General features: G+C 42.3%; 1 protein-coding gene across 1 annotated transcript in view; it reads right to left on the bottom strand.

The window, feature by feature from the left end:
- SIAH3 (siah E3 ubiquitin protein ligase family member 3) overlaps positions 1–24,288 on the bottom strand; it is a 79,869-nt gene extending 55,581 nt beyond the window's left edge. The window contains exon 1 of the mRNA XM_077806834.1: positions 24,154–24,288. Coding sequence (XP_077662960.1) covers positions 24,154–24,288 — 135 coding nt within the window. The remainder of the gene's footprint in view (positions 1–24,153) is intronic.
- Positions 24,289–24,526: the final 238 nt, after the last annotated feature.

Here is a 24,526-nt window from a genome sequence, read left to right as displayed (position 1 = left end):
AGCACTGGTGCACTCTCTATACTGCCACTTTACAATGCTGAAACTTGTAGCGCTCAGTGGGGTGTTTTTTCACACCCCTGAGCGAGCAAGTTGCAGTGCTGTAAAGTGGCAATGTAGACAAGGCCTTACTGTGTGAACTTCAACACGCCATTTGATCTCTCTGGGCTCAGCTTCTCGATCTCTAAAATGGAGACAAGAGTAAGTGCAAGTAGCCTGGGGGATTTCCTTTCTAGGAACCTTCTTCTAAAAACCTGGCTATTTGGCAAAGGCAAAAATTTAAGTTCTTCAGAGCAATTCTTCTGAGTCATGGATACAATATCAAAGGGAAGTGTAAAATCATCATCAAAGAAAGGTAAGAGATTACTTGATTACAGTCTTTTAGGCCCAGATCCTCAAAGGTATTTATGCTCTTAACTCCCTATGATTTCAAAGGACATTAGGTATCTAAATACCTTTGAGGATCTGGGCCTAAATACCTAAACTGATCATACAAGATGCTGAAATCTAGCAGAATAAAGCATAACAGCTCCCGTCACTGGACATTGAAACTAGATATTAAATTAAGCATTTGTGCCTTTATTTCCAGTTTTAACAGTGAGGATAATAAATCGTTGAAAAAATACCAAAGACTGTTATGGATTTGCCATCACTTGAAGTCTTTAAATTGAGGTAATCTGTCTTTTTAAAAGAGATGCTATAGCTGAAGCAGAAGTTATGGGCTTGGTGCAGGAGTTACTAGGTGAGAGTCTGCGACCAATGTGATGCAGTAGGTCAGACAAGATGATCCGAAGGTTGCCTTCTGGCCTTAAAATCCATGTAGCCATTTTTGCATTCATGGCTGGGATTGTTTAACCATACTCAGGGAGGCAAGTAAATCATCCCACATTCCTGCCCAAACTCCACACTGCTGTTACCTCTTCTAGCCTGAGCAAGGAAGCAGGACCCATTACCAACCCCCGCACCGCCACCAGCAGCTTTTTATATTTTCAGCAACGGACATGATGAATTGACAGGACAAAGTCAATGGAAAACAATAGAGTGTGGGTCTCCTCACCCCTTGGCTGTTTTCCCTTGACTGTTATAGACATTATAGAAGTCTTTGGATCTGTACGGTATCTAACAATAGATTGATTTATGGTTCATTTAGTGCACCTTGGTCTATTATATATTCATATGGTTAATAGTCGAACTTAAAATATGCGAAGGCAGTAGCCCATGTGAACTGTAAAAACAGACAGTAATAAAGCAAGAGATTGTGGCTGATCTGCAGCTGATTTGTCTTTATTTGAGGATCTACTTCAGTGTCATACTTCTGAACTGCTTTTTTCAGCAGCAAACCCATAAGCAAGCTAATTAAATGTCAATTGGTTTTTGTAGACATATTTACTGAGCACAAAGAAGAGATCCATCTCTGTGGCTTTTCCTCTGTAAATATTTTTAAATAAGCAACTGGTATTTAATTACTACACTGTAAAATAATGGCAAATAGATCTGTTTCTAGGTACAACAGGACCATTGTTTTACGGTAATTAAATAACATCAATTGATTATATTTAGACTCAAACCTTGGAAGATCAGGAGCCTCACTTCTCAGGATGGAATTTATTGGCTCTACAGACCTTGCTTCTGGGCTGGCTCAAGCTCATACAGTTATTAAGACTTCTCAGGGTTGACAGTATTGAGAAATAGCAGGCAAGGGAAGGTGGAAGCAAGGTCTCTACTACTGTCTTGTAGGGTTTTCTTTTCACGGGAGAGAGGTGTCTCTTCAAATTTCTATTCTTGCTTGCAATCTTGAAAGGGCAGAGACTGATTACACCATAAATCCCATGTTTAATAAAATGTTGTTTTGAATCATAGTCTCTGTTTTGCAAATGCAAAAATAAAATTGTGCCTTTCACTTTTCACTGGCATCGAGAGGAAATGCACCATGTTATTAAGAACAGGATCAGGCCGATAATGGGTTTTTTAATTAAAACATTTTTATTAATTTTTGCTTTTCAGTGCAAACATCATCATACAAAAAGTTAATTATAAGTTTATAGTGTTTTTTATTTATCGGTAATATACTGCAAAGTGTGATGATTCATATGCAAAAACCATTTCATTAAACTCTAAAATCAACTCAGTCAGTACTTTACAACCAATAGGGGGACAATGCTGACAAGGTAAGGAGGGAAAGTATGCTGGCAGGGAAACAGAAGGAGGGAAGAGGTGAAGGAGTTTATGGACCAGTCAATGGGCCCTTGGGCATTCCCTAGTTGAATGTTTCTAAAAGTGGAGCCCTGATCTCTTCAAAATTATTGAACATATATGGAGCCAATATGGATGAGCCTGAGACCTTTAACACGGTCTCTGCTGAGTTGCACAAAGATACACACATCCCCACCATAACTGATAATAGATAGATCCTCCCCTACTAATTGTAAGCCAACCTGGTCCAGACGAGCACTGAAATCCATGATTAAAGATATAAGATTATGTGGAGGATCATGCACCCAACAGAAAAAGACTACATATTTTTCTCCCCTGTCCATTATACATATTCAGGAAAGAATTTTTTCTTAATTTCAAGGCAGCTAGCCCAAGCCATATCCAATCCCTCAATTGGTACAATGGTGATCTTTGACTGTGCACCATTATCCTACAATTTACTCCTGACACAGTTGGCAAGAAACAAAAATAGACAGAGATTTAATACTTCGCTGCTTTTAGGCCCCGATTTTGAAATGCTTTTAAAGAAAGAAATTGACCTCTTCCTGGGTACCTGTGAGCCATCAACTCCTTCTGGCAAGATTCTTTGAGAAACTTGAAAAGCCTGTCTTAGAGACAAAATTATTAGCTTTGCTGAAGCTAAAAGAAAAACAGGGGGAGAAAAAGGAAAGCATAGTGCTCCTTGAACGGAAAGTCAGAGCTGGACCAAGAATACACTAAAAATCCTTCTCCAGGATACCTATGCACTCTGCCAAAAACAGGTACAAACTCAATAATCCGTATGTAGTTCAAGCTGAGTTTGTACATTTTCTGTTAAGACAAAACTTCTGCCCCTTCACACGAGATCCTGGAAATTTTCCTTGCTAAAATACAAATACTCCAACTCACTGTGGGCTAGCAGTGGAACTACTATCAACATGAACGTTTATCAAGACCCTGAAATCCACGAAATTGGGTAAGGCTCCTGGCCCAAACAGCTTGCCTGTTTTTATAAACATTTTTCCAGATCCTTTGAAGGGAAAGTGACTACCTTGTTCAACACATCTCTGTAAGAAGGTAGTTCCCTCCTCCCCCACAATCTGGCCAGAAGCCTTGATTTCAGTTATTCCCAAAGTAGGGCGGGAGCTCATGTTATGCTCAGACTATAGACCAATTTTTTTCATTAATGGTGATGTGACTATACTGGCCAAAATTTTGGCAGCCAGTCTGGAGGGAGTTGTGCCCAGCATCATATATTGAAACCAGGTGGGATTTATTAAAGGTCGGCATGACTTAGATAATTTAAGACAGTTAGTAGATGTAATAGTGGCATAGCATGATGACCCTGACACTCAAGCACTTCTGACCTTGAATGCAAAAAAGCCTTTGATCAAGTGAACTGCGAATATATGCTACATGCCCTCCAAAGATTTGGTTTTGGACTTGTTCTTACAACATGGGTTAACCTTCTATATTAATGGCCCTGCATTTTATGTATTAACCAATGCGATAATATCAGAGGCACCAGATAGGGTTGTTCTTTGTCATGCCTCTTGTTTGATCTGGTCCCAGAGCCTGTGGCAATCATCCTACGCTTTCACCAAAACATTCAGGGTCTAAGATTGGCTCATGGGAGTATATATTGATGCTATATGCCAACGATAACTTTTTGTTTATACTAATCCTGATACCACAACCCACACCCTTCAAGCATTAATCCAGGATTTTGGCTAACTTTTAGGGCTATAGAATTAATTGGGAAAAAAGTCAGAACTGCTTGAGATTGCTCAGCTGCCTTCTGGCAGGGTTTTCTCCCAGTAGCCATTTCATAGGCAATCAGAGGTGCTTAAATACTTCGGGATAAAAATACCAAGGGATCTAGAAAATGAAGTAAAAATGAATTTAGAACCCACCCTTTTACAGCTAGTGGAGAATACCAGTTGGTGGGAGGCACTGTCTCTCTGAGACTCTGGGGGGAAATTAATGCAGTTAAGATGTATATCTTACCTAGATTTTTGTACATTGATAAGAGTGGTTTCAGACTCACAGATCTGCAGAACTATTATGTTGCCTCTGTCATGCCTCAGGCTTCTCATTGGTTCCAACCCATGAGTAACAACATCTGCATATAGGTGGGGATTGAAACAGAACTAATGAAACCAATCCCCTATTGGTAGTCTTTGAATCCTCATTGTACCATACAGAGAAAACAGGGTACCCTCTTTAGTGGCCACCCAGAGAGCAAGGGCCATTTGGGTAAGTAGGTCAGCCCTGAGACCGTACAAAAGTCACTGTCTGGGTTAATTCTGACTTACAGATTGGCAACCAACCAATCATACAGTGAGAATGGACTTGGTTGACAGCAAGAAGATAGTCCCTTTGCAGGTCCAGCAACATCAGTATAACCTCACTACCACAGTGATATAGCAATATATACAGCAGAAACATTTTTTGACGTATCACTTTGGTCCAGGAGCCAGAGGGCTGCCTGACACCTGTGAAGTACCAGTGAATAAGGCTAAAGATTTTGTCATGGTTATTTTTAGTAAAAGTCAGAGACAGGTCATGGGCAACAAACAAAAATCCACGGAAGCCGTGACCTGTCCCTGTCTTTTACAAAAAATAACTGTGACAAAATAGGGAGGTGGAGGGGATCTGGCACCCACCGATGCTGCAGCTCCGGGGTCCCCCCGAATTGCTCACAGTGGCTGGGATCTGGAGGGTCCCTCCTCCACCTGTGGCCGCTGGGAGCTGCAAGGGCCCCCCATGAGCTGGGAGTTGCTGTGGGCCCCTGGCATCCACAGTGGCTGAAGTGGAAAATGTCATGGAGGTCTCTGGAAGTCACAGATTCCATGACCTCCGTGATATAATCTTAGCCTTGCTCATGAACATTAGGTGCCACCCTCGGGCAGACTGTTACAAACCAAGGCACAAACCCCAAATTGGTTGTTTTCTATAATTAGCTTCACCAATCATGTATCAAGTGTGAACTCCTCTAGCACTATAACAGCCATAACAGGGCATCACAGACAGTCCCCGTGGGCACTCCGGTCTATCCTGTCACCCAGGCAAGTCTGCCTTTGTTATGGATGGTCCCTTACACCACAAGTTACAAGAACATTCAGGTTACTTCACCACAGGACCAGTCTCACTTACCCCAGGCCAATTGCACCTCAGATCACACACCAAAGACAACACTTCTTGTCAGTCCAATAATAAACTAACTAAAGATTTATTAACCAAGGAAAGGAAACAAGAGTTATTTACAAGGGTAAAGCAGGTAAACATACACATACACACGAGTGACAGTCTTAGCTTCCAAAAAGTAATAGAAGGTGCTGTAATAGGCAAACTCTATATGTCCTTTAGGCCTATCCCAATCCAAGCAGCTTGGGGATCCCATGTTTAAACTTAGAAATATTCCCCCCCCCCCCCAAACTCCAAGCAGCATAGTAATAACTGTTTCTTCTTGACAGGGATTTTTATTCCCTTGCCCAAGAGCTCGAGCTCATGGGAGGAGCTTTTGTGCATGTCCCCTCTTCATGGACATGGGGGAAGCAATGAACAAAGTCTTATGTCCTCTGATGTTCCACAATGGCTTGTCTGGTGTCTCTAGCCTTTCTTTTGTTGGAGAGGAGATAACACCTCCTGTGGTGAACTGGTATTTCACAGTTGGTAATGCTTCTCTCCTGGCGGTGGGAGTTTACAGTTTCAGAGCAAACACTTTAATAGTTACAGAGCAAACACTTAACTATTATCTTATAGCATGGGATACAGACATTATAAGTAAGATTAATACATGCAGCATCCTACAATAATTTCATAAAGAGTAAACACATTCATATACCTCTAAAACCCATTTTAACAATGCTAACACACAGGTGAGCCAGACTGGTTTCCAGCTATGCCTTAGTTGGTGTTCAGGGAGGCCTGGGCCTTGGCATGAGCTGGCACAGGTCTGCCAGCGTCACAACAGGGTGTAGTAAAGATTCTCCACAAACTCTTCAGACCCATACCATCCATATATGATGAAAAAGGACCCTTTGCACCTCAAAGTTACTACTAAATACGGGGATAAAGAGCTGGAGCATCCCTCACAGTGGTCACTTGTGTTATACAATGCAAAACATGCTTCCATAGGGTTAGGCCCATAATGTCTGACTTTTTTCTTGGTGTTTGGAAGAAAGACGGATCTAGCAGTTCTGAGGCCTCCAGATGCAGAGGAATAGCTCCAATGTGCAGTGCAGCCTTTGATGACCCTCTGCAAGGGGTGCATACCTCTGATTGCTGTGGAGCTATGTAGGAGCTATCAGAGGCAGTATAAAATATGACTGGAGGAGAGACAAGGCAAGGACAAGAGATCCGCTGCTAAATGAATCCGCCAGCCATTGCTCTCAGTGGAGCAGGAGCTCCTCTTCCGTGGCTCAGCAACCGGGGGAGATTTCCTTCTGTCTCACCCCTATGGAATTCTCTAACCCAGAGCCCAGTGGTTCAGGCCACTGCCTGGGGAAGGATTTATCCCATTATGCACACACATTTCTTTCTCTTTGCAATTTTGAGTGTAAGAAATACGTCTCACATTTCTGGGGTGTACTAACTGGAATGTTGTACATAGGACATGGGAGGTAACTGTTCTGCTCTGCTTGGAACTGGGGCCGCCTCAGCTGGAGTATTGTGTCCACTGTTGGGTTCTGCATTTTAAGAAAGATGTGGACAAACTGGAGAGAGTCTGGAGAAGAGCAAAAGAAAAGAAAAAATTATGAAGTCTAGAAAAAGTGACCAATGAGGAAAGGGCGAAAGATTTGGGCATGTTTAGTCTAGAGGAGATAAGGCTGAGGAGACAACATGATAATCATCTTCAGATATCCAGGAGGTTGTTATAAAAAGGATGGTGGCCGATTTTCTCTATATCCACTGAGGATGGGGTGACCCTAAGAGCCCCTTAATGCCCACTGACAAAGTGTTAATTGCCATGTAACAACTACCCATATCAATACTCACGACAGTATTTATCTGCAAAGATTGTTGTGTGAAGCGTCAAATGAAAGCTGGTGACACTAATATCATTGTGTGATGTATGTACAGATGGTGGGTAAAGAATTATGCATGTGTGCTGGAAATACGTTCCTAAGATACGTCTTGGTGGTAGAGTTGTTAAACAAGTTTTCCTAGACAAAGGAATATGGATTTACTTGTCAGCCTTGGAATCTATTGTGAATCAAGTATTCTGAAACCAGCACAAAGGATGCTTCATTTGCATTTTAAGTCAACAGAAGAGCAGGTTATTAGGAGCATGAGGAAATAACATGGTGTAAGCTTCCTGAAGCATCAACAGCAGGGGAGAAAAACTTTATCTGAGGATACACTTCAAAAGTACACATTTCAAAGGTTGACTGGACTATAAATAGAAGGGGAGTGAACCCCTTAGTTATCCATTATTTAGGGAAAAAGAGGAAGCACTCTTTGTGTGAACTGTGGATCTCCTGCCATGTGTGTGGGTGATGCTAGAAGGTTGCTTTAGGTAAGAAAAGTATTTTAGACAGGGAATGCAATCCACTACGTTTTAGTCACTGGAAAGGATGATCATACTTTTGTTACCATTTTCTGTCTCTATTATCTCTGCTTAGTATCACTTAAATCTCTGTTCTCTGTTAATAAACTTGCTGTTTTATTATAAATCCATCGCAGTGCTGTTATATTAAAGTGAAGCGTGCATCCTCTACTGAACCAGCAGACGGGTGTGTACTCTATCTCTTTGGAGACAGCGCACCTGGTAATTTCTGCGAGTGTCCAGTGATAGGGGCTGGATGCTGCAGAGGAACTGGGGGCAACCAGAGTTCCCTGCCAGGAAAGGAAAGGACTGGCAGAATCCTGAGGAGTTTGCTGGGCTAGTTAACAAGCTGGAGTGTCAGGAAGCTGACGTACAGTTTAGCAACAGCAAATCTCACTTTCACTGAGGCAGAGGGTAACAAGGTGACTTAGAGTTCTGGATACCCCAAGAGAGCATCACAGTAGGACAGGAGGTGATTGGCTTAATCTGTAGCAGGATAGCTTTAGGTGAGATATTAGAGAAAACTTCCTAATGACAAGGGTAGTTAAATACTGGAATAGGTTACCTAGGGAGGTTGTGGAATCCCCACCAGTGGAGGTTTTAAGAACAGACTGAACAAACATCTGTCAGGGATGACCTATGTTTACTTAATCCTGCCTCAGGGTGGAGGGAAGGATTAGATTACCTCCAGAGGTCCCTTCCAGCCCTACGTTTCTAGGATTCTCACAAGACAGTGGAAAGGCTCAATTTCCACTTGAATTTCTGCTCCCAGTAATGTTTTTGTTTTACAGCAAAGCAAGGCAGTGGTTTGGATGGAATTTGCTGTATGATCTGTACCTCTCTCACTAATGGAGATGTATGTCTCTTTGGGTAATTGAGACCTTTATCTTTTTTCAAAATCTCCCCGTTTTTATTTTAATTTTTTTTTAAAGGCACAATGAGAAAACAGTTGATTGTAGTGAAATAACATGAATACAAATTTCATACATCATTTCAAACACTTTGGAAGATGTTTGCAGACAAAACTGAAAAACAAGACACATTGACAGGACAAAATAAGAGCTCTCCTTGAACCACGTTGCACCTGTATAGAGACCATTCCCTGTCATAAGCACTAAGAATGGCCACACTGGATCAGACCAATGGTTCATCTAGCCCAGTATCCTGTCTTCTGACAGTGGCCGATGCCAGGTGCTTCAGAAGGAACGATCAGAACAGGCAATCGTCAAGTAATCTATCCTCTGTTGTCCCCTCCCAGCTTCTGGCAGTCTGAGGCTGGGGACACCCAGAGCATGGAGTTGCATCCCTAACCATCTTGGCTAATAGCCATTGATGGACCTATACTCCTCCATGAATTTATCTAATTCTTATTTGAACCCCATCATACTTTTGGCTGTCACAGCATCCTCTGGCAATGAGTTCCCCAGGCTGACTGTGTGAAGGTTGTGTTTCAAACTTGCTGCCTATTCATTTCATTGGGTGATGCCTGGCTCTTCTGATATGCATTTCTGTTCCTGTTCTACCCCAACCTGTAAGGATTTTGGGTTATCCCTTGTGTTATCTACCAGTCAAGACCCCCGTAAGGGCATTGAATTGATAGGTTTTGAGTTTACCATGTAACATTAGGATATTGGGTGGGTGTAAGTGAGATTTATGTGTCCCCTGCCTTAAAGGTCAGAAGCTAAATTGTTTGTGTTGAGAATAACTCATTTTATTCAGAATTCTGCCTGCAGCTATACCCCCTCAGGCTGCGAGCTTGTCATGTTCCAAACTCAGCAAGGCCTGGTCAGTATGTGGATGAGAGACCGCCAAGGAAAACTAAGGTTGGTACAGCAGAGTTCTGATTCAGTAGGCTCCACTCTGTCCATTTAAGTTAGTACAATGCTGACAAATGCCCCAGAATGCTTTGCTGTGGTGGGTCTTTCTTATAGAGGAGACATGACTAATCATTAAAGGGGTTCTCTTCACGTGGAAAATACATTGAGGTTGGCAACTTGCATGACCCCTTGACCTTTTTTCTAGTGAGGACTCAAGTTAGCACCTTCTACCTCAATGTAGCATGTTGAAGTCTACCCCACGTGGAAGTCTACATCCAGGTAGAAGGTGTTAAATTGTGTTTTCACTAGGGAAAAAATAAAGGTGTAATTCAAGGTGAGCTACACTGAATGTGAACGCTCCCAAAGAGACAAGGGCACTTTTCACAAGCAGAAGGTTGTTAGTACCCTCATCCTGGCCAGCCATAGTATCCCAGCTAACTTCTTCTACCTCGGATTATAATTTTCTGTTACCTAAGCAACCTCACAACCCCATATAGTTTCAGGTGGGGAAAACTTTCTTCACTTTCCCTCCTAAAAGCAAACAGATAAACTGTGCTGAGTAATGCTGGTGCGGAATGATTGCTTCGTTCTTTTCCATTGGTGGCTGCATATGAACAGTGGAAGAATGATGCCTACGCACATTATTTAACACTTTTTAAATGTTTTATATTTTCAACGTACAGGTTAATCATGAAGTAATTAGGGCCACAAATATGAAATGTGGGTACCTACAATTAACTTCCAAATTCCATATTCCAACTCCAAAGTACATGTAGCCAGACTGTGAACTGAGCTGAGCACCCACCAACCTCACTGAAGTCAATGTGATCAGCAGGTTTCTCAGCACTTCTGAAAAATCATATGGACCTTATCTACAGGTCCTTCATTTAGATTTAGGAGCTTAACTTTAGGCACCCATGTCTGAAAATTTTGGCTCAAGTCTCAAAACACCCACATGAGGTCAGAAATGATTATTAACCAAATTTTACAGAGAGCAGGCAAGACACAGAGAGGTTATGGGACTTTCCCAAGACCAGGCAGTGAGTTACTTGCAAAACTGGGATCAGCTTTAGGATCTCCTGGCTCCCAGTATCATACTCAAGCCACTATATCGTGTTGCTTCTTCTATTTTCTGCTCTCAGTTATATGCAAGCATCAAAGTGCTCAGAAATGATACAGTGATACATGAATTATAAATAAGTAAATCAGTTAGGCTTTAGGTGAGCTGTAGCTGAGGGCAGAATTTGGCTCACGGTATATGAAGTGTATTGGCATCCTTCTGAAGGAAAAGAGCTACGTGCATTATGTTATTTCATCTGCAACTTTCATGTAAGCTGTAAAAGTCAAGAACAAAAAGGGTTGCTTTTATAAAGAGCTGAGAGGCAGGTTTCAGCATGAATTATTCTTCCCTGCTAGTGAGTCAAGAAAAGGTCTTTCCTTCCTTACTAACATCTGCTTCTTTAGTCAGAGTTCTCTTGCTAAAGGAGGTTGGTTGGCTTCTGGCAAATCAAAGTGACTTTAGCTTAAGCACTAATCAGGCATAGTGCCTTGACACCGCCATTGGTAACATACTGTTGCTGCTGGATTTATCTGTGAATCAAGGAAGACTCTTTCTAATCATTGGCTCACTATTAAAAATACATTAAAGGGTGGAAAAATTATTGAGGGATACCTTGCAAGTTAAACTAACGTTTCCAGTATGACTGAAATGTTAAATTATCAACAATTGCCCTGCCAGGCCACTGGAGAGATTCAGCTAGTTTCAGATCTGTTTTCTGATAGTGCCGTCATCTTGTCCCAACAGCCTGAAAGAAAAATTCAAGCTTGGTAATCAGGACTTTCTGTTATTTACAAGCCTGTGGCTGTGTTTATACAACCTCACATAACCTTAGCTTTGAGTCTCCTTCTGAAATATTTTCTGTTACACTAAGAAATCCAGTAAAAGTTTCATTTGTTTTAAAGCTATATTATTTCCTGGCTGATTTACACTCTTCTGAGGTTCCAAGCACAAGTTACAATTGGAAGGAAGATTCCAGTAAGGCTGCAAGGGGGAATTGGGTGAAATGATTTAGAACTATCACAAGTGCTTATATCTGTTTTCACAAGATACCTTAAATCTTGAGCTGGGTGAAGCCTATAAAAAAAACTGCCTGCAAGTAGTCGTTCCAGTTTAAAATGAATTTGATTCAGCCACCTGGCTGCCTTATTTGTGTTCACAGTCTACAAACATTGAAAAGTGTGTGTGAACAGTTCACTGTCAAGAGTTCACTGCCAAGCATTCATGCACAAGTGGTGTATTTTACAGGGGATAGGACCCTGACAGCAGTTCCTCAAAGCCCTCACTAGAGCCCTGGCACAGAGGAAATTAAAGTCAAACATGGATCTGACCACCCCATTTGCAAGTAGGACCGTGACCCACCAATTATACACAATTACTCTGTGGGAATGAGAGGACATTTAAACGTTGCATCCCAGCCAATAAGTATTATAAACAGCATAATTATTTTTAGGAATGACACCTCAGACAAGTCTGTGTGGCCTTTAACGTGATTGCTAGAGAACTGCTTGTGAGCAAGCCATAGAGTTAAAAAAATAATTATAACATTAATTTAATAAAAGCTAGGAATCCTCGATCCACTTGCAGACATTCCACAAGGAGAAAGAGGCTAAATTCATTGAGCAAATTATTCACTCAACTCTACTTAAAACAGGGCTTGCTGTAGGCATCTGGATATAGATCACTCTGTCTTCTCCATTTAGTAATGTATTTCACATTGCCTGTATGTATCAATGAGTGACTGACATACCGCTAAGCATATTTTGGAATAATTCTCCTCATCTCTGGTCTCCCCTACACAAAGCCCACAAAGCCCCCCTTTACAATACATATTAAACATAGTTGTTAAAATGATATTCCTGGCCTGTTGATCTGCCCACATCACACCTACTGCCTTCAAATTACTCCACTGGCTCCCCTTCTCCACTGCAGTTTAAACTTCCTGTATTTGGACTAAAGGCCCTGCACAGCTCTGCCCCTGCCTGCTTATCCATCCTAGCCACCCACTGTGTCCGTCTCCTAATCAGCTTCAATGCCCTGTTTATCTGCTTCAACTCCCTTCCTTACATATTTCCTGAGCTAGTCTAAAAAAGCCATTCTTCACTTCTCCTGAAGAGCGCCATCTTCCATGACTCCTACAAGAAAGGAGTCAATGAGATGTATTTATTTTTGTATAGACCCGTTTTTTTAATTAAATATCTGTTTCACATTGCCAGGTATCTTTCACTTCTTCGCTGAGTATCCACACGATCTTAAGTCCATACCTTTCTCCTCTGCCTTCACCCTTTTGTTTTGTGGCACCCCTCTTTTTGAAATAATCTGAAATTAGATTGTATGCCCTTTGGGACAGGAAGCATGTTGCCTTATCTGTACCTTGAGGTAACTTGCACACACTTGTAAAATAATATTGCAAATGATGTTTGGATGCGGTGCTCATATCCATATCACCTGTGTTTATCTTAAAGAGGCATGATAATCTTGGCTGGATTTTCTTTTGGACAAAAAAGGAACCATTTTCTGTTAGCAGTGGTCTCAGACCTGGAAGTGGCCTGGCCAGATTTATTACTTGTTAGATGATAGCTACCTATAATCAGAGACATCTTCTCTCGAGCTCTTAGTACCTCTCGGAAGAAGAAACTTACATGCAGCCCACAAGCCAAACCTGGCTCACACGGCTCTAAAATGTAGTTTACAATTGTCCTTATCGTTATCAGAGGGATGCAGCTACTAGAGACAACAGGACCCAATATGCAACCCTGCATCTTTATTGGAGCGGATGATGCATTGCAGTATGGGAACCAGTAGTTTTTCTAGCATGTACCTCCCTATTAAAAGGAGAGGAAGGCTGAATTCTACTCTGTTCTATGCAAATTAAGTGTGGCTCTCAGGCTCCTGGCAAGTTCCTACTACAGTCTCCATCTGAATGAAATTTGGATACCTTTAGCATGAAGACAGATGACTAAGGCCCCAACCTCACAAAAAAATCTACACATACACTAAATTCTAAGCATGTGAGTAATCCCTTTAAGCTCATGGTACTACTCCTGTGCTTAAAGTCCAGTACAAATCTGTTTGCAGGATGTGGGTCTGCAATGCTAAATATTCTGACACTGTCAATAATGTCATCCTGCAGTTACCGTCTCAAACTCTCATTTCAGCAAAGCCTGAAGGTGACCGTAACCTTTCGCCTACCCCAGCCAGGACACAGAACCCCCTTTGTGCTTATTTACTAGGTTTTCACACTTATTACTTTGCTTATTTTCCACATGGCAGTCTCTAATATTGTAAGCAAGTTTTCATTTTCTGGTGGGGTGATGCTCTTCTCTGATCTGTTGAAGCCCACCTCATTATTTATCTGTAGCCTTTATTTGTTTTCTACACAATAAGAGGAAAAAAATCTGATCAAATCAGTAACCTATCTCATTTGTGCTCCATTTTTCTGTGCTTTGCTTTTCATTTCAATGGACAGATGGTGCCAGAGAAAGGACAATCTTGGTAAGCTCCAGGCTTGGGAGTCAGGGGATTTGGATTCTATTCCAATCTGTGCCACAGATTTCCTGTGGGATTTTGGCAAGTCACCTAACTTCTCTGGAGCTTGGTTTCACCATCAGTAAAATAAGGATAACAACACACTCCTTCTTCACAGGAATGATGTGCGGATAAATCCATTGTTTGCCAGACACTCAGAAATGCCTCTAAACATTGATCAGCTGCCAGAATCTTAACAACAGGTTCCCTTCTCACCCCACGAGGGGGTTGTCAAGGTTCCTCCCCCACTCTGAACTCTAGGGTACAGATGTGGGGACCTGCATGAAAAACCTCCTAAGCTTATCTTTACCAGCTTAGGTCAAAACTTCCCCAAGGTACAAAATATTCCACCCGTTGTCCTTGGACTGGCCGCTACCACCACCAAACTAATACTGGTTACTGGGGAAGAGCTGTTTGGACGCGTCCTTCCCCCCAAAATACTTCCCAAAACCTTGCACCCCACTTCCTGGACAAGGTTTGGTAAAAAGCCTCACCAATTTGCCTAGGTGACTACAGACCCAGACCCTTGGATCTTAAGAACAATGAACAATCCTCCCAACACTTGCACCCCCTCTTTCCTGGGAAATGTTGGATAAAAAGCCTCACCAATTTGCATCGGTGACCACAGACCCAAACCCTTGGATCTGAGAACAATGAAAAAGCATTCAGTTTTTTACAAGAAGACTTTTAATAAAAAAGAGAAGTAAATAGAAATAAAGAAATCCCCCCTGTAAAATCAGGATGGTAGATATCTTACAGGGTAATTAGATTCAAAAACATAGAGAACCCCTCTAGGCAAAACCTTAAGTTACAAAAAAGATACACAGACAGAAATAGTTATTCTATTCAGCACAATTCTTTTCTCAGCCATTTAAAGAAATCATAATCTAACACATACCTAGCTAGATTACTTACTAAAAGTTCTAAGACTCCATTCCTGGTCTATCCCCGGCAAAGACCCAGCATACAGACAGACACACAGACCCTTTGTTTCTCTCCCTCCTCCCAGCTTTTGAAAGTATCTTGTCTCCTCATTGGTCATTTTGGTCAGGTGCCAGCGAGGTTACCTTTAGCTTCTTAACCCTTTACAGGTGAGAGGAGCTTTCCCCGGCCAGGAGGGATTTCAAAGGGGTTTACCCTTCCCTTTATATTTATGACAGGGGTCGTTGCCCAACCCTGCCCCCCGGGACTCCTGCCTCATCCCACCCCCTCCCCTGTCCCCTGACTGCCCCCAGAACCGGGCAGGAGGGTCTCGTGGGCCACTGTAGTGGGTGCCCACCCCACCCCTAAGAGCCAGAGGCACCTGCCGGGGGGCAAGGTGGGGAGTCCCAGGGGTGTTTACCTGGGGCAGCTCCCACGAAACATCCGGCAGGTCCCTCTGGCTCCTAGAGGTGGGGTAGCATAGCTAGCGGGGGAGCAGGGGAAGCTGCCAGTCCCCCACTGATCACATCAAAAGTGGCGCCTTAGGCGCCAACTCCATGGGTGCTCTGGGGCTGGAACATCCATGGGGAAAATTTGGTGGGTGCAGAGCACCCACCAGCAGCTCCCCGCCCCGTGCCCGGCCCCAGCTCACCTCCGCTCCGCCTCTGCCTCGTCCCCTGAACGCACCACCCCGCTCTGCTTCTCCGCACCCCTGCCCCGGCTTCCCGTGACTCAGCTGTTCGGCGGGAAGCCGGGGAGGGCAGAGAAGCAGGCCGCGGCTTCCCGCTCAGGCAGAGGGTGGCGGAGGTGAGCTGGGGCGGGGAGCAGTTCCCCTGTGTACCCCCTCCCCGGGTTACCTGCTGCGGCGCGGGTGGCCCTCCTCACACCCCCCGCCCCAGCTCACTTCCACCTCCCTGGGCCTGAGCGGGAAGCTGCGGCCTGCTTCTCAGCCTGTCCCGGCTTCCTGCGCGAACATGGTTTGTGTGTATAAAAAGATCTTCTGTACTTTCCACAGTATGCATCCGATGAAGTGAGTTGTAGCTCACGAAAGCTTATACTCAAATAAACTGGTTAGTCTCTAAGGTGCCACAAGTACTCCTTTTCTTTTTGCGAATACACGCTAACACGGCTGTTACTCTGAAACCTGTCATATATCTCTAGAAACTAATTCCAGTAAACAGAGATATTGACAAACGTCTGAAAGTACATGATGCATTCAGATTTAGCCACACGTTTCCATTCAGATCAATGAGGGGAAAGGGGCTAAATCTCTCTGCTTTTACAGTTCCTGAATATCTTCTGACTTGACCGGTGATTGTTTTGCTGGTGTAGTCTAGCAATAGCTGAATTGATTGCATGGAACAATTAGTTGATTGAATGATTGCAATTTTGTTTCAATTACTTAAATTGCAAATAAGGAACCCAATCCTGCACTGAAGTCTGTGGAGTGGGGACAGGAGCAGGCCAAAATCAGATTATTAAAAAGAAGCAGGAAAACCTTTTGCTTCAGATTGTCTAACAGCAGGCAAGTACCAGTGTGAGGAACAACAGAAAGGAGAGGAAGGTACTTAACAGAAAGAGACAGGCTATGAAAAGAAATAAAAATGAAACAATCCGATAAGGTGCTTAATGCCTTGACAGTCAGGCTTTCAGTTTCCAAATAAAAACACCTATCAGGACAAAAAGGCATGCTAGGAAATTGCTCACATTTACAGCTGTGTCCAGACAAAAACCTCAGCTCCGAACACTCTCAGACTGGCAAAGTTTGGATCTGGAGCAACTGAATTTGGCAGCTTATCTCTCCTCGCATTACAGCATCGATTATAAAAATTGAGCCTCATGGAAGCAAAATATTTCCTAGATCCCTTTTGATTTTCTAAAGAAAGCTTCATCCTATCAAACGGACACTGCATTCCTTCCCTTCCCACCTCCCAGTCACAGGCCTGAGGGCAACATCTCTCAAGGCAAATGAAGGGGTCTTTTATTTTCCTTTGTGTGTGTAAATGTTGTGCACATGAGAGGTGCCAGATTGACAGTTCTGGAATCCTCTGTGTAAACTGACTCCCCGGGTTATTGATCCCTCTCATATGGCAGGAGTATTAACCTTTGTCACCCTGACCCAGGTCAGATGAGTAGAACCAGGAAATAAAGTCCAGTCTCTTATCAGTATGCCTGTGTGTCATACATTTATCACAGCTTCTGTTTCGTCCCAGAACAGGTTCAGAATAGGCAGTGTCAATGTAAAGCTTCCCCACCCTCTACCTGGAACATGTCTTAACCCTGACTTGTAAGGAGGGTGAGAAGGTAATTCAGTCTCCATGAACATTACAATGTTGCCAGCTTGGACAATTTTATTGCGAGTCTAGCCATTTTGAAGGTGTGTTATGAGCCCCCACCCCACAGGCCGGAACCGAAGCATCTCAGCTTTCATTTAAGAAAGAAAAGTACATTTTTAGCCCTCGTGGGTGCAGAGAAAAGCTTGAAAACATAGACCCTAAAGTCTCCAACACCAAAAGACAAATGATTTTTGAGCCAAACTCATGATTTAAGGGTGTCTAAACCCCTGATTTTGAATGCATGGGGTTGGCAATACTGCATTTAATCTGTGGCTTCTCTGCTGAGTAACCTACAAAGCATGCCAATTAGTGCCAGTTGTGATTATTTTTTGTGTGACACATGTCCACTGGGAACCGGATCGAGACCTATCAACTCATTTCACATTGTCAGGCCTTTCATTCACACATCTCTTTCGTTTGCACCCAGTGTGTTAGCAATAGTCACCCTATGGGGCTACATTCCTCCTGAGACGTATTAGCCCATTATGTGCAACAGAATTTAAGGACTACATTGAAAGACGATGGGTATTGTGTGTTGTGGGTGGGGCTGATGGATCAGCATGTGGGACCCTATTAGATAGCTAGTTATAAACACCTGCTGTCAAATCCCCTGCTGAGAAGATGGGTATTTCTCTAATATTATAAAAACTGCACTGTCTTCTGTTGAAAATGCCTGACTTGAAACTTCTTGTGAGGAAATTTTTCTCTTTAATAAAAACTTTTTTTAAATCACATTCCTCTCAACACCAAACAAAATTTATCTGTCCTGCTCCCAGTGCTGTATCATGACGGACAATAGCAATAGTTAATCTCCCTCAAGGGGGGGGGGGGGCACTTTAAGACGATTAAGTCAGAAACTATTTTTCCCTCCATTTCTTTTGCTTTATTTTCTCTTAGGAGAGATCGCAACTGCTGTTCTATGTGATTACATTTAAACTCTGAGCTGTCCTAATTTTAAACTGTAATGTCTGTGTTAGACATTTAAAATGGAGCCCTTGTTGCCCTGTGCTAAGCCTCTGTGGGGTGTGTGTTTGTGCATGTGTCTATAAACTCAGGGTTAATGGGTTACAATAGAGAAGAACTCCAGGGATTAGCTAGATAGAGGCATTAATAGATGGTCTCCCCCAAGGGAGAGTCAGTGAAGCATGCTCCCACATGCCTTTGATGCAGGAAAAGGGTCGTGCATGAATCACGATGTTTGCGTTTGCACAGAGATGTAGCAAACTGCGGAGGTTTCTTGGCTATTTGTCACTACGCTGATTTCCAGGTTTACGTTTTGACGCCTGCTCAGCTGAGGCAGCGGTTAAGGGATGCAGCAAGTCAGCTACGGTTGGCGCCTTCTCTAGGGACACTATGCTCACACTGAAGGCTTTAGCTAAAGCTTTTACCTCTTCTTCAAATTACACTGTGTCAAATATTAATTGAGGAATAACCTGAAGCTAATAAGGACTCATTTGCACTATCCCACTAACCATGTTTATAATGTAGTATGTGTGTACATATTGTATTCTGAATGCCCTCTAGTGGTTATTGTTACTATAGGTTTCAGAGTAACAGCCGTGTTAGTCTGTATTCGCAAAAAGAAAAGGAGTACTTATAGCACCTTAGAGACTAACCAATTTATTTGAGCATGAGCTTTCGTGAGCTACAGCTCACTTCATCAGATGCATACCGTGGAAACTGCAGCAGACTTTATATATACACAGAGAATATGAAACAATACCTCCTCCCACCCCACTGTCCTGCTGGTAATAGCTTATCTAAAGTAATCTTCAGGTTAGGCCATTAGTACTACTTAAATATGGGAAATTGCCTGATGAACTAAACTAGTCAGAATCCTGAACCAGAAAGGAAGGGCTTCTGGCTGGGGAGAGTGGGAAAGTATAGCAGAGTGGGTTGTTAGCAGCACATTTCAAGCTGTCTCTCTCTTTCCTTACACTAAATAAATAATTAAATCCCACGTGCGTGTACAATACACCACGGCACTTAATCCTGGTTCAAAGTCTGTTGGGGATAAAGTGGATTACAACGCAGCCTGGCTGACCAGTGTGCATGGAGACAAAGTATTATAACAGGATTAAAAACCCTTCTCTCCTTCAGTTAAAGCAGATTTGTTTGGGTTTTTTAAAGATCTGGTTATAACAGTTTGGCCCTGTGAGCCATGCAATACTCTGAGCGGCTACAAGATTAAGCAGTGCTTAGGCACCTCTTTAAATATCGTCCCTTATGATAATGTCATGAGAGCCTAAAGGTCCTATAGAAGGGAGGAAGGATGGTCTTATAAGCACAACACATTCGAGAAAAGAATGACCGTATGTAATAAACAAAGGAAGGTGGCATTTATCACAACAAGATAGATTTCAGAGTAACAGCCGTGTTAGTCTGTATTCGCAAAAAGAAAAGGAGGACTTGTGGATAGAGTTACATAAAGTCACCAGGGCATAAACTGTAAACTTTTGGGGGCTTTTTATTATGTGTGTGTACAGTGTCTAGCACAAAACAGCCTCAATCTCGATTAGGGCCCGTAGGCACAATATTAATAAAAATATTATATTATTGTTACTGTTGTTATTATTATTAATAATAATATTAATAATAATAATTAAGGAGGACATGCTCCATTGTAAGGCTGAACTGCTGCAGCAAAAGGAAAGAAGCAGAGACTTTTGAGTTCACTGATCTGCTGCCATCCCCGTAATTTCCTGCCTTCCTATGTTCTGTTTGGGAACTGAAATATAAGACATGAAAGAGCTGATAGCTTCACCACCTCTCTTGTGGTCAGATTAGCAGGATCTGGAAGGAAGAGGAACCTGTACAGTGGAGTTATCATTAATGGGAAAAAGAAAAGAAAAGAAACACACTGACCCTTCTTTACACATGAACCAGTGTACATTCCTGTTCTTTCCACGCAGAGAAAGTCCTTAAAACTTTCACAGTAAGCTAAATGGCCTTTATCCAGGCGAAATGAGCATTGCTTCTTTAAGCAACCACCTTTAATTATCTTGGTCTTAAAGAGCGTAACCATTTAGCTAGTGTCTAGCTACATAATAATGCTTTTGCCTTTTATTTCAAAAGGGAGGCATCACATTGTCTGTATGCTTGAAGGAATCCCAGGTTGCTAAGTAATGGATATAATATGATTGAGAATGAAGGTGACCTATAGAAGCATAGTAAATACATGATTTTCTCTGCTCAGCAAGTGAATTTTGATTACAGCTCAGCACATGCCTCTGGTTTTAAGATGCTTGTGGCATTCTTGTGAAAGCTCATGAAAGGAGAAAGTACAAAAAGCTGCAAGAAAGAGAAATAGGCTTCAAAAAACCTATTTATACCCACATCAAATAAAGAAAATTGAGGGCAATGGTTGTAATCTTGTCTGTCCTTGTTTACAGCTGCCTGTGTTAGTCTGTCATACGAAGAGAAAACAACAGCAGATCAATACAGCTATCTGCATTGATATTTTAACTTTTTTTTTTTAAATACCACTAAATGGAGCATAAGCCACCCTAATTAAGTCTTTTCTGCCTGAGGAAGAATACATGTTGTAAGTGTGTATTTTACTGCCAACATACAGACCAGCACTAAAGGAATTGGTAAAGTGGCACTCTCTTTACAGTCATGGGGCTGAATTCTGATCGCAGTTACAGTACACTGGAATGAATCTGGAGCACTGGAATTCCTCTGGATTTACCACAGTGTTAGGAAGACTGGAACTTCGCACAATCTTGCGCTGCAGAATATTAGCATTTCCCTGCATTGCACTGGTCAGTAAACATCTTGGTAAATACAGGATCACGTAATCATGTAAAATGTACATGATGTGTAACCACAGAGCCTCAGATTGGGCTTGATCCTACATGCATTGAAAGCCCCCATTGACTTTAATGGTGCAGGATGAGGGCCCTGGTGCAAACTGACTTCAGTGGAGCTATGCCAGTGTACACCAATTGAAGATCTGCCCATAAGGGGTGTGTCAAGATAATTGATCATATAAAGAAATGCGAAAAGCCTTTCATTTATTATTCGTATTACAGTAGCAATCACATCAGTGCTCCATTGTGCTAGGCGCAGCACAGATCTGGTTGCTACTGTAAGAGCAATCCCTGCCCAAAGAGATGATAATTTTAGTGTGAGCACAAATGCTCATCATTTTGGGTGAGGAAAGTACTTGCGCTCATGGCCCTTGTTCTCGGTCAGATTTGTTACATCTTGGAGAGTTAATCGCTGTTTTTACTTGTTTTACATTTTAGGATTGTCCAAAAATAAATAAATAAATAAAAAATTATGGTTAAAATGACCAAATCATGGATAGTAAAATATGGGACATCAAAGTTTGTCATAATACTATAAGTCACCTAAGGAGTATATTTGCCTTTTTATTTTAAAGTAATACATCACTTGTATTTTATTTCTAAAGTTCATAATGTATGTAATTTATTACATATTTGTACAGTGCCTATCACTATGAGGCCCAATCTGTTTGTAGTCTTTAGATGCTAATGCTATGACAGTTAAATAACAGTTATCATTTTTCTAATGACCAAATATAGAAATCTTTGAAACTATTTCACTATTATAGTGTTCTATGACAAGTTTCAAGTAATAGATCATTTATACATTAATAACTTTGCAGCACGCTTCACTTTAGAAGTCATTGTTTTTTTTTCATATTGAAATGATTTCTTCACCACACTCATGTCCCCTAGTGTTATAACATATGCAGTGAAACATGCTCGCTGGACCTGATCCTGCAAACCCACCACATGAGCCACTCCCATTGAAGGAAAGGGGCGTTTTTGTTATGGGTTCAATCCTGCCATTCCACCACATCTGAAACTCCCATTTGCTTCAGTGGGACTTCTGCATGTAATGCCTGAGGCAAAGCCCAGTGAAGTTAATGGAAAGACTCCTGACAGCAGTGGGCTCTGGATCAGGCCCCTGAAGGGCTCAGCCATTATGAACTCAGATAGTGAGACACTATTTATTTCTGGGGATAAAGAAGAGAAGCACCAAATTGTTTCAAAGCATTGGAATGTACAGACTGCAGCTCCAACTTGAGAGAAATTAAGAATGCTCTGATTAACTGCAAGCCCAATCTGCCAAAGTGCTGAGCACCCTAAACTTCCACTGCCTTCCATGGGCACTCTACATCCGGCTGGACTGGCATCTGTCTCGGCTCCACTGTATCTCAACTGGCAATAACCTAAGTCACTCGTTTCCTGCTGCTTGTTGTTGTTTTAAGCAGAATGATTTGATGGTCTCCTGCTACCGTGATATATCAAAGGGGTTAAAATAGAATTATCCATTTTGTTAAAATATCTTCCCTCCACATACAGAGTCTGTATATTTCTTTCTACATAGTTCCTACCTATTCTGAACAGACACATTATACCTTAAGATAATAGGTTTTTTAAATAGGTTGTATTGGTGGGGGAGGGAGGGAACCACTTTGGAAGAGATGAGACGAGAAGTGAGCTAGTCTCTATATGTTCCCTTTGCAGCCCTGCAATGCCTGCCCTACCTCATCCACACTGCTGGGGGCTCCCAACGTGCTCTTAGCATGCTTAGAAACATACCCTCCAGGAGTGGCTGTACTTCTAGAAATGACCTCATCTCAACAGTGTGACTCCCCAAGTTAGTGTTGTCCGATACTGTAAATAGCATTCCTAGCAGCCTGCATTTTGTGAGAGCTACTTTCTGGAATAATGAAAAACAAGATTGTGGTGGCAATAACCAGTGGCATTTTAAAGACATTTAGGTGTCTACCTGCCATTGGCCCCGAGTTATGAGGCGAGACCTGTTCTCTCAAAGGATCCCCTAACACCCTATGCTGGGAAGAGGTTCCCTTTGAGGTCCTGACAAGGACTTTGGGACAGCCAAAGAAGAGTATGCCTAAAGAATCCATCTGTGGTTTTAGATGAGGCTAGTGCATGGCAGGACAGGACTTTCTGTTCAAGAGAGGTCAGTGAGGACCTCCAGCAAGCCAAGATGGGCATTGATAAAACTGCTAATTTGTTACCATAATAAACCCATTAAAGACTCCCAGTAGTCTGTTTGCCTCACTAGTTGCTTGGTTCCTCTCTAGATGAGATCACAATCATTGGGTTTGGGCATAGGCTCAGCTATGTCAATGGAAGTCTAGAAACTTACTAAGAGCATATAGCAAGAGGGTTATTGTATGGGGACTATAAATGGTTTTGCTTTATTAAGGCTAATTTAAACTCATGACTAAAATATGTTCACCTTGCAAACGACTAGGGGCTCTTTATATGCCAGTTGAAATTGTTCAAATTCCCTTTAGAAGAAATAGACAAACACTCAAAGAAAACCTCTCTCTCCCCCTCTCCAGCTTGCTAGTCAGCAACACTTTACCCTTTGGTATCAGACAGTTCGGAAGGATTTCCAGGATCTGTGTTCGCAATGTTTCACAAAAGGAAACAGATTTTCAATAAACTAACTTTTCCAATAATTTTTTCCAAACATTTGCCTCTTGAATATTTGATACACAGATGAAGGGGGAGGAGGGATGGGCTACTAGCGGGAGAAGCACCAACTTCACAGTATTCCCTGTAGCCACTGATTGCTTGCCTTTAGCTCTAAAGTAAACCAAACAGAAAGACCATATGAAACAGTCTCTTTGCTAGTAATGTGTTCACAACAATCTGCCTATTGTGCTAGAACATCATTTCACTCCCTATGGAGAAACAAATGAGTAGCAAAAAACACTGGAATAGAAACATATTTTTAACTCACCTTTAGGCTGTGTGTTGGGTTTACAACACAGACAAGTTGCCCAGCCGCTGAAAAAACCCTCTTAGCCTTGTAATGTTGAAACCTAAGGTGAATAAGATCTAATACAGCCCCAAAGCACTGGGTGAAGAAAAGCATCACAACTTTTGTTGTTGTTGTTTGGTGAGGAAAGCAATGAAGGAGACTGTCAGTCCTTGAGACTGGGGAAGGAGTGCAGCCTGTGAGAACTACACTCCTGCATAGCTTAGTGTGCCTTCATATTCATCGTCAAAATAAGACGGTTAGAATCTTGCAGCAGTGGGTCAGCCAATCAAAAGGACAGGAATGTTATCCTTGAGGTCCAGAGACAGCCAATAACAAATGCTGCACCCCCCTA

This window comes from Eretmochelys imbricata, chromosome 1, assembly GCF_965152235.1.
Source record: "Eretmochelys imbricata isolate rEreImb1 chromosome 1, rEreImb1.hap1, whole genome shotgun sequence".
In the NCBI taxonomy this organism is placed as follows: Eukaryota; Metazoa; Chordata; order Testudines; family Cheloniidae; genus Eretmochelys; species Eretmochelys imbricata.
This window is presented reverse-complemented; position numbering and strand designations above follow the sequence as displayed.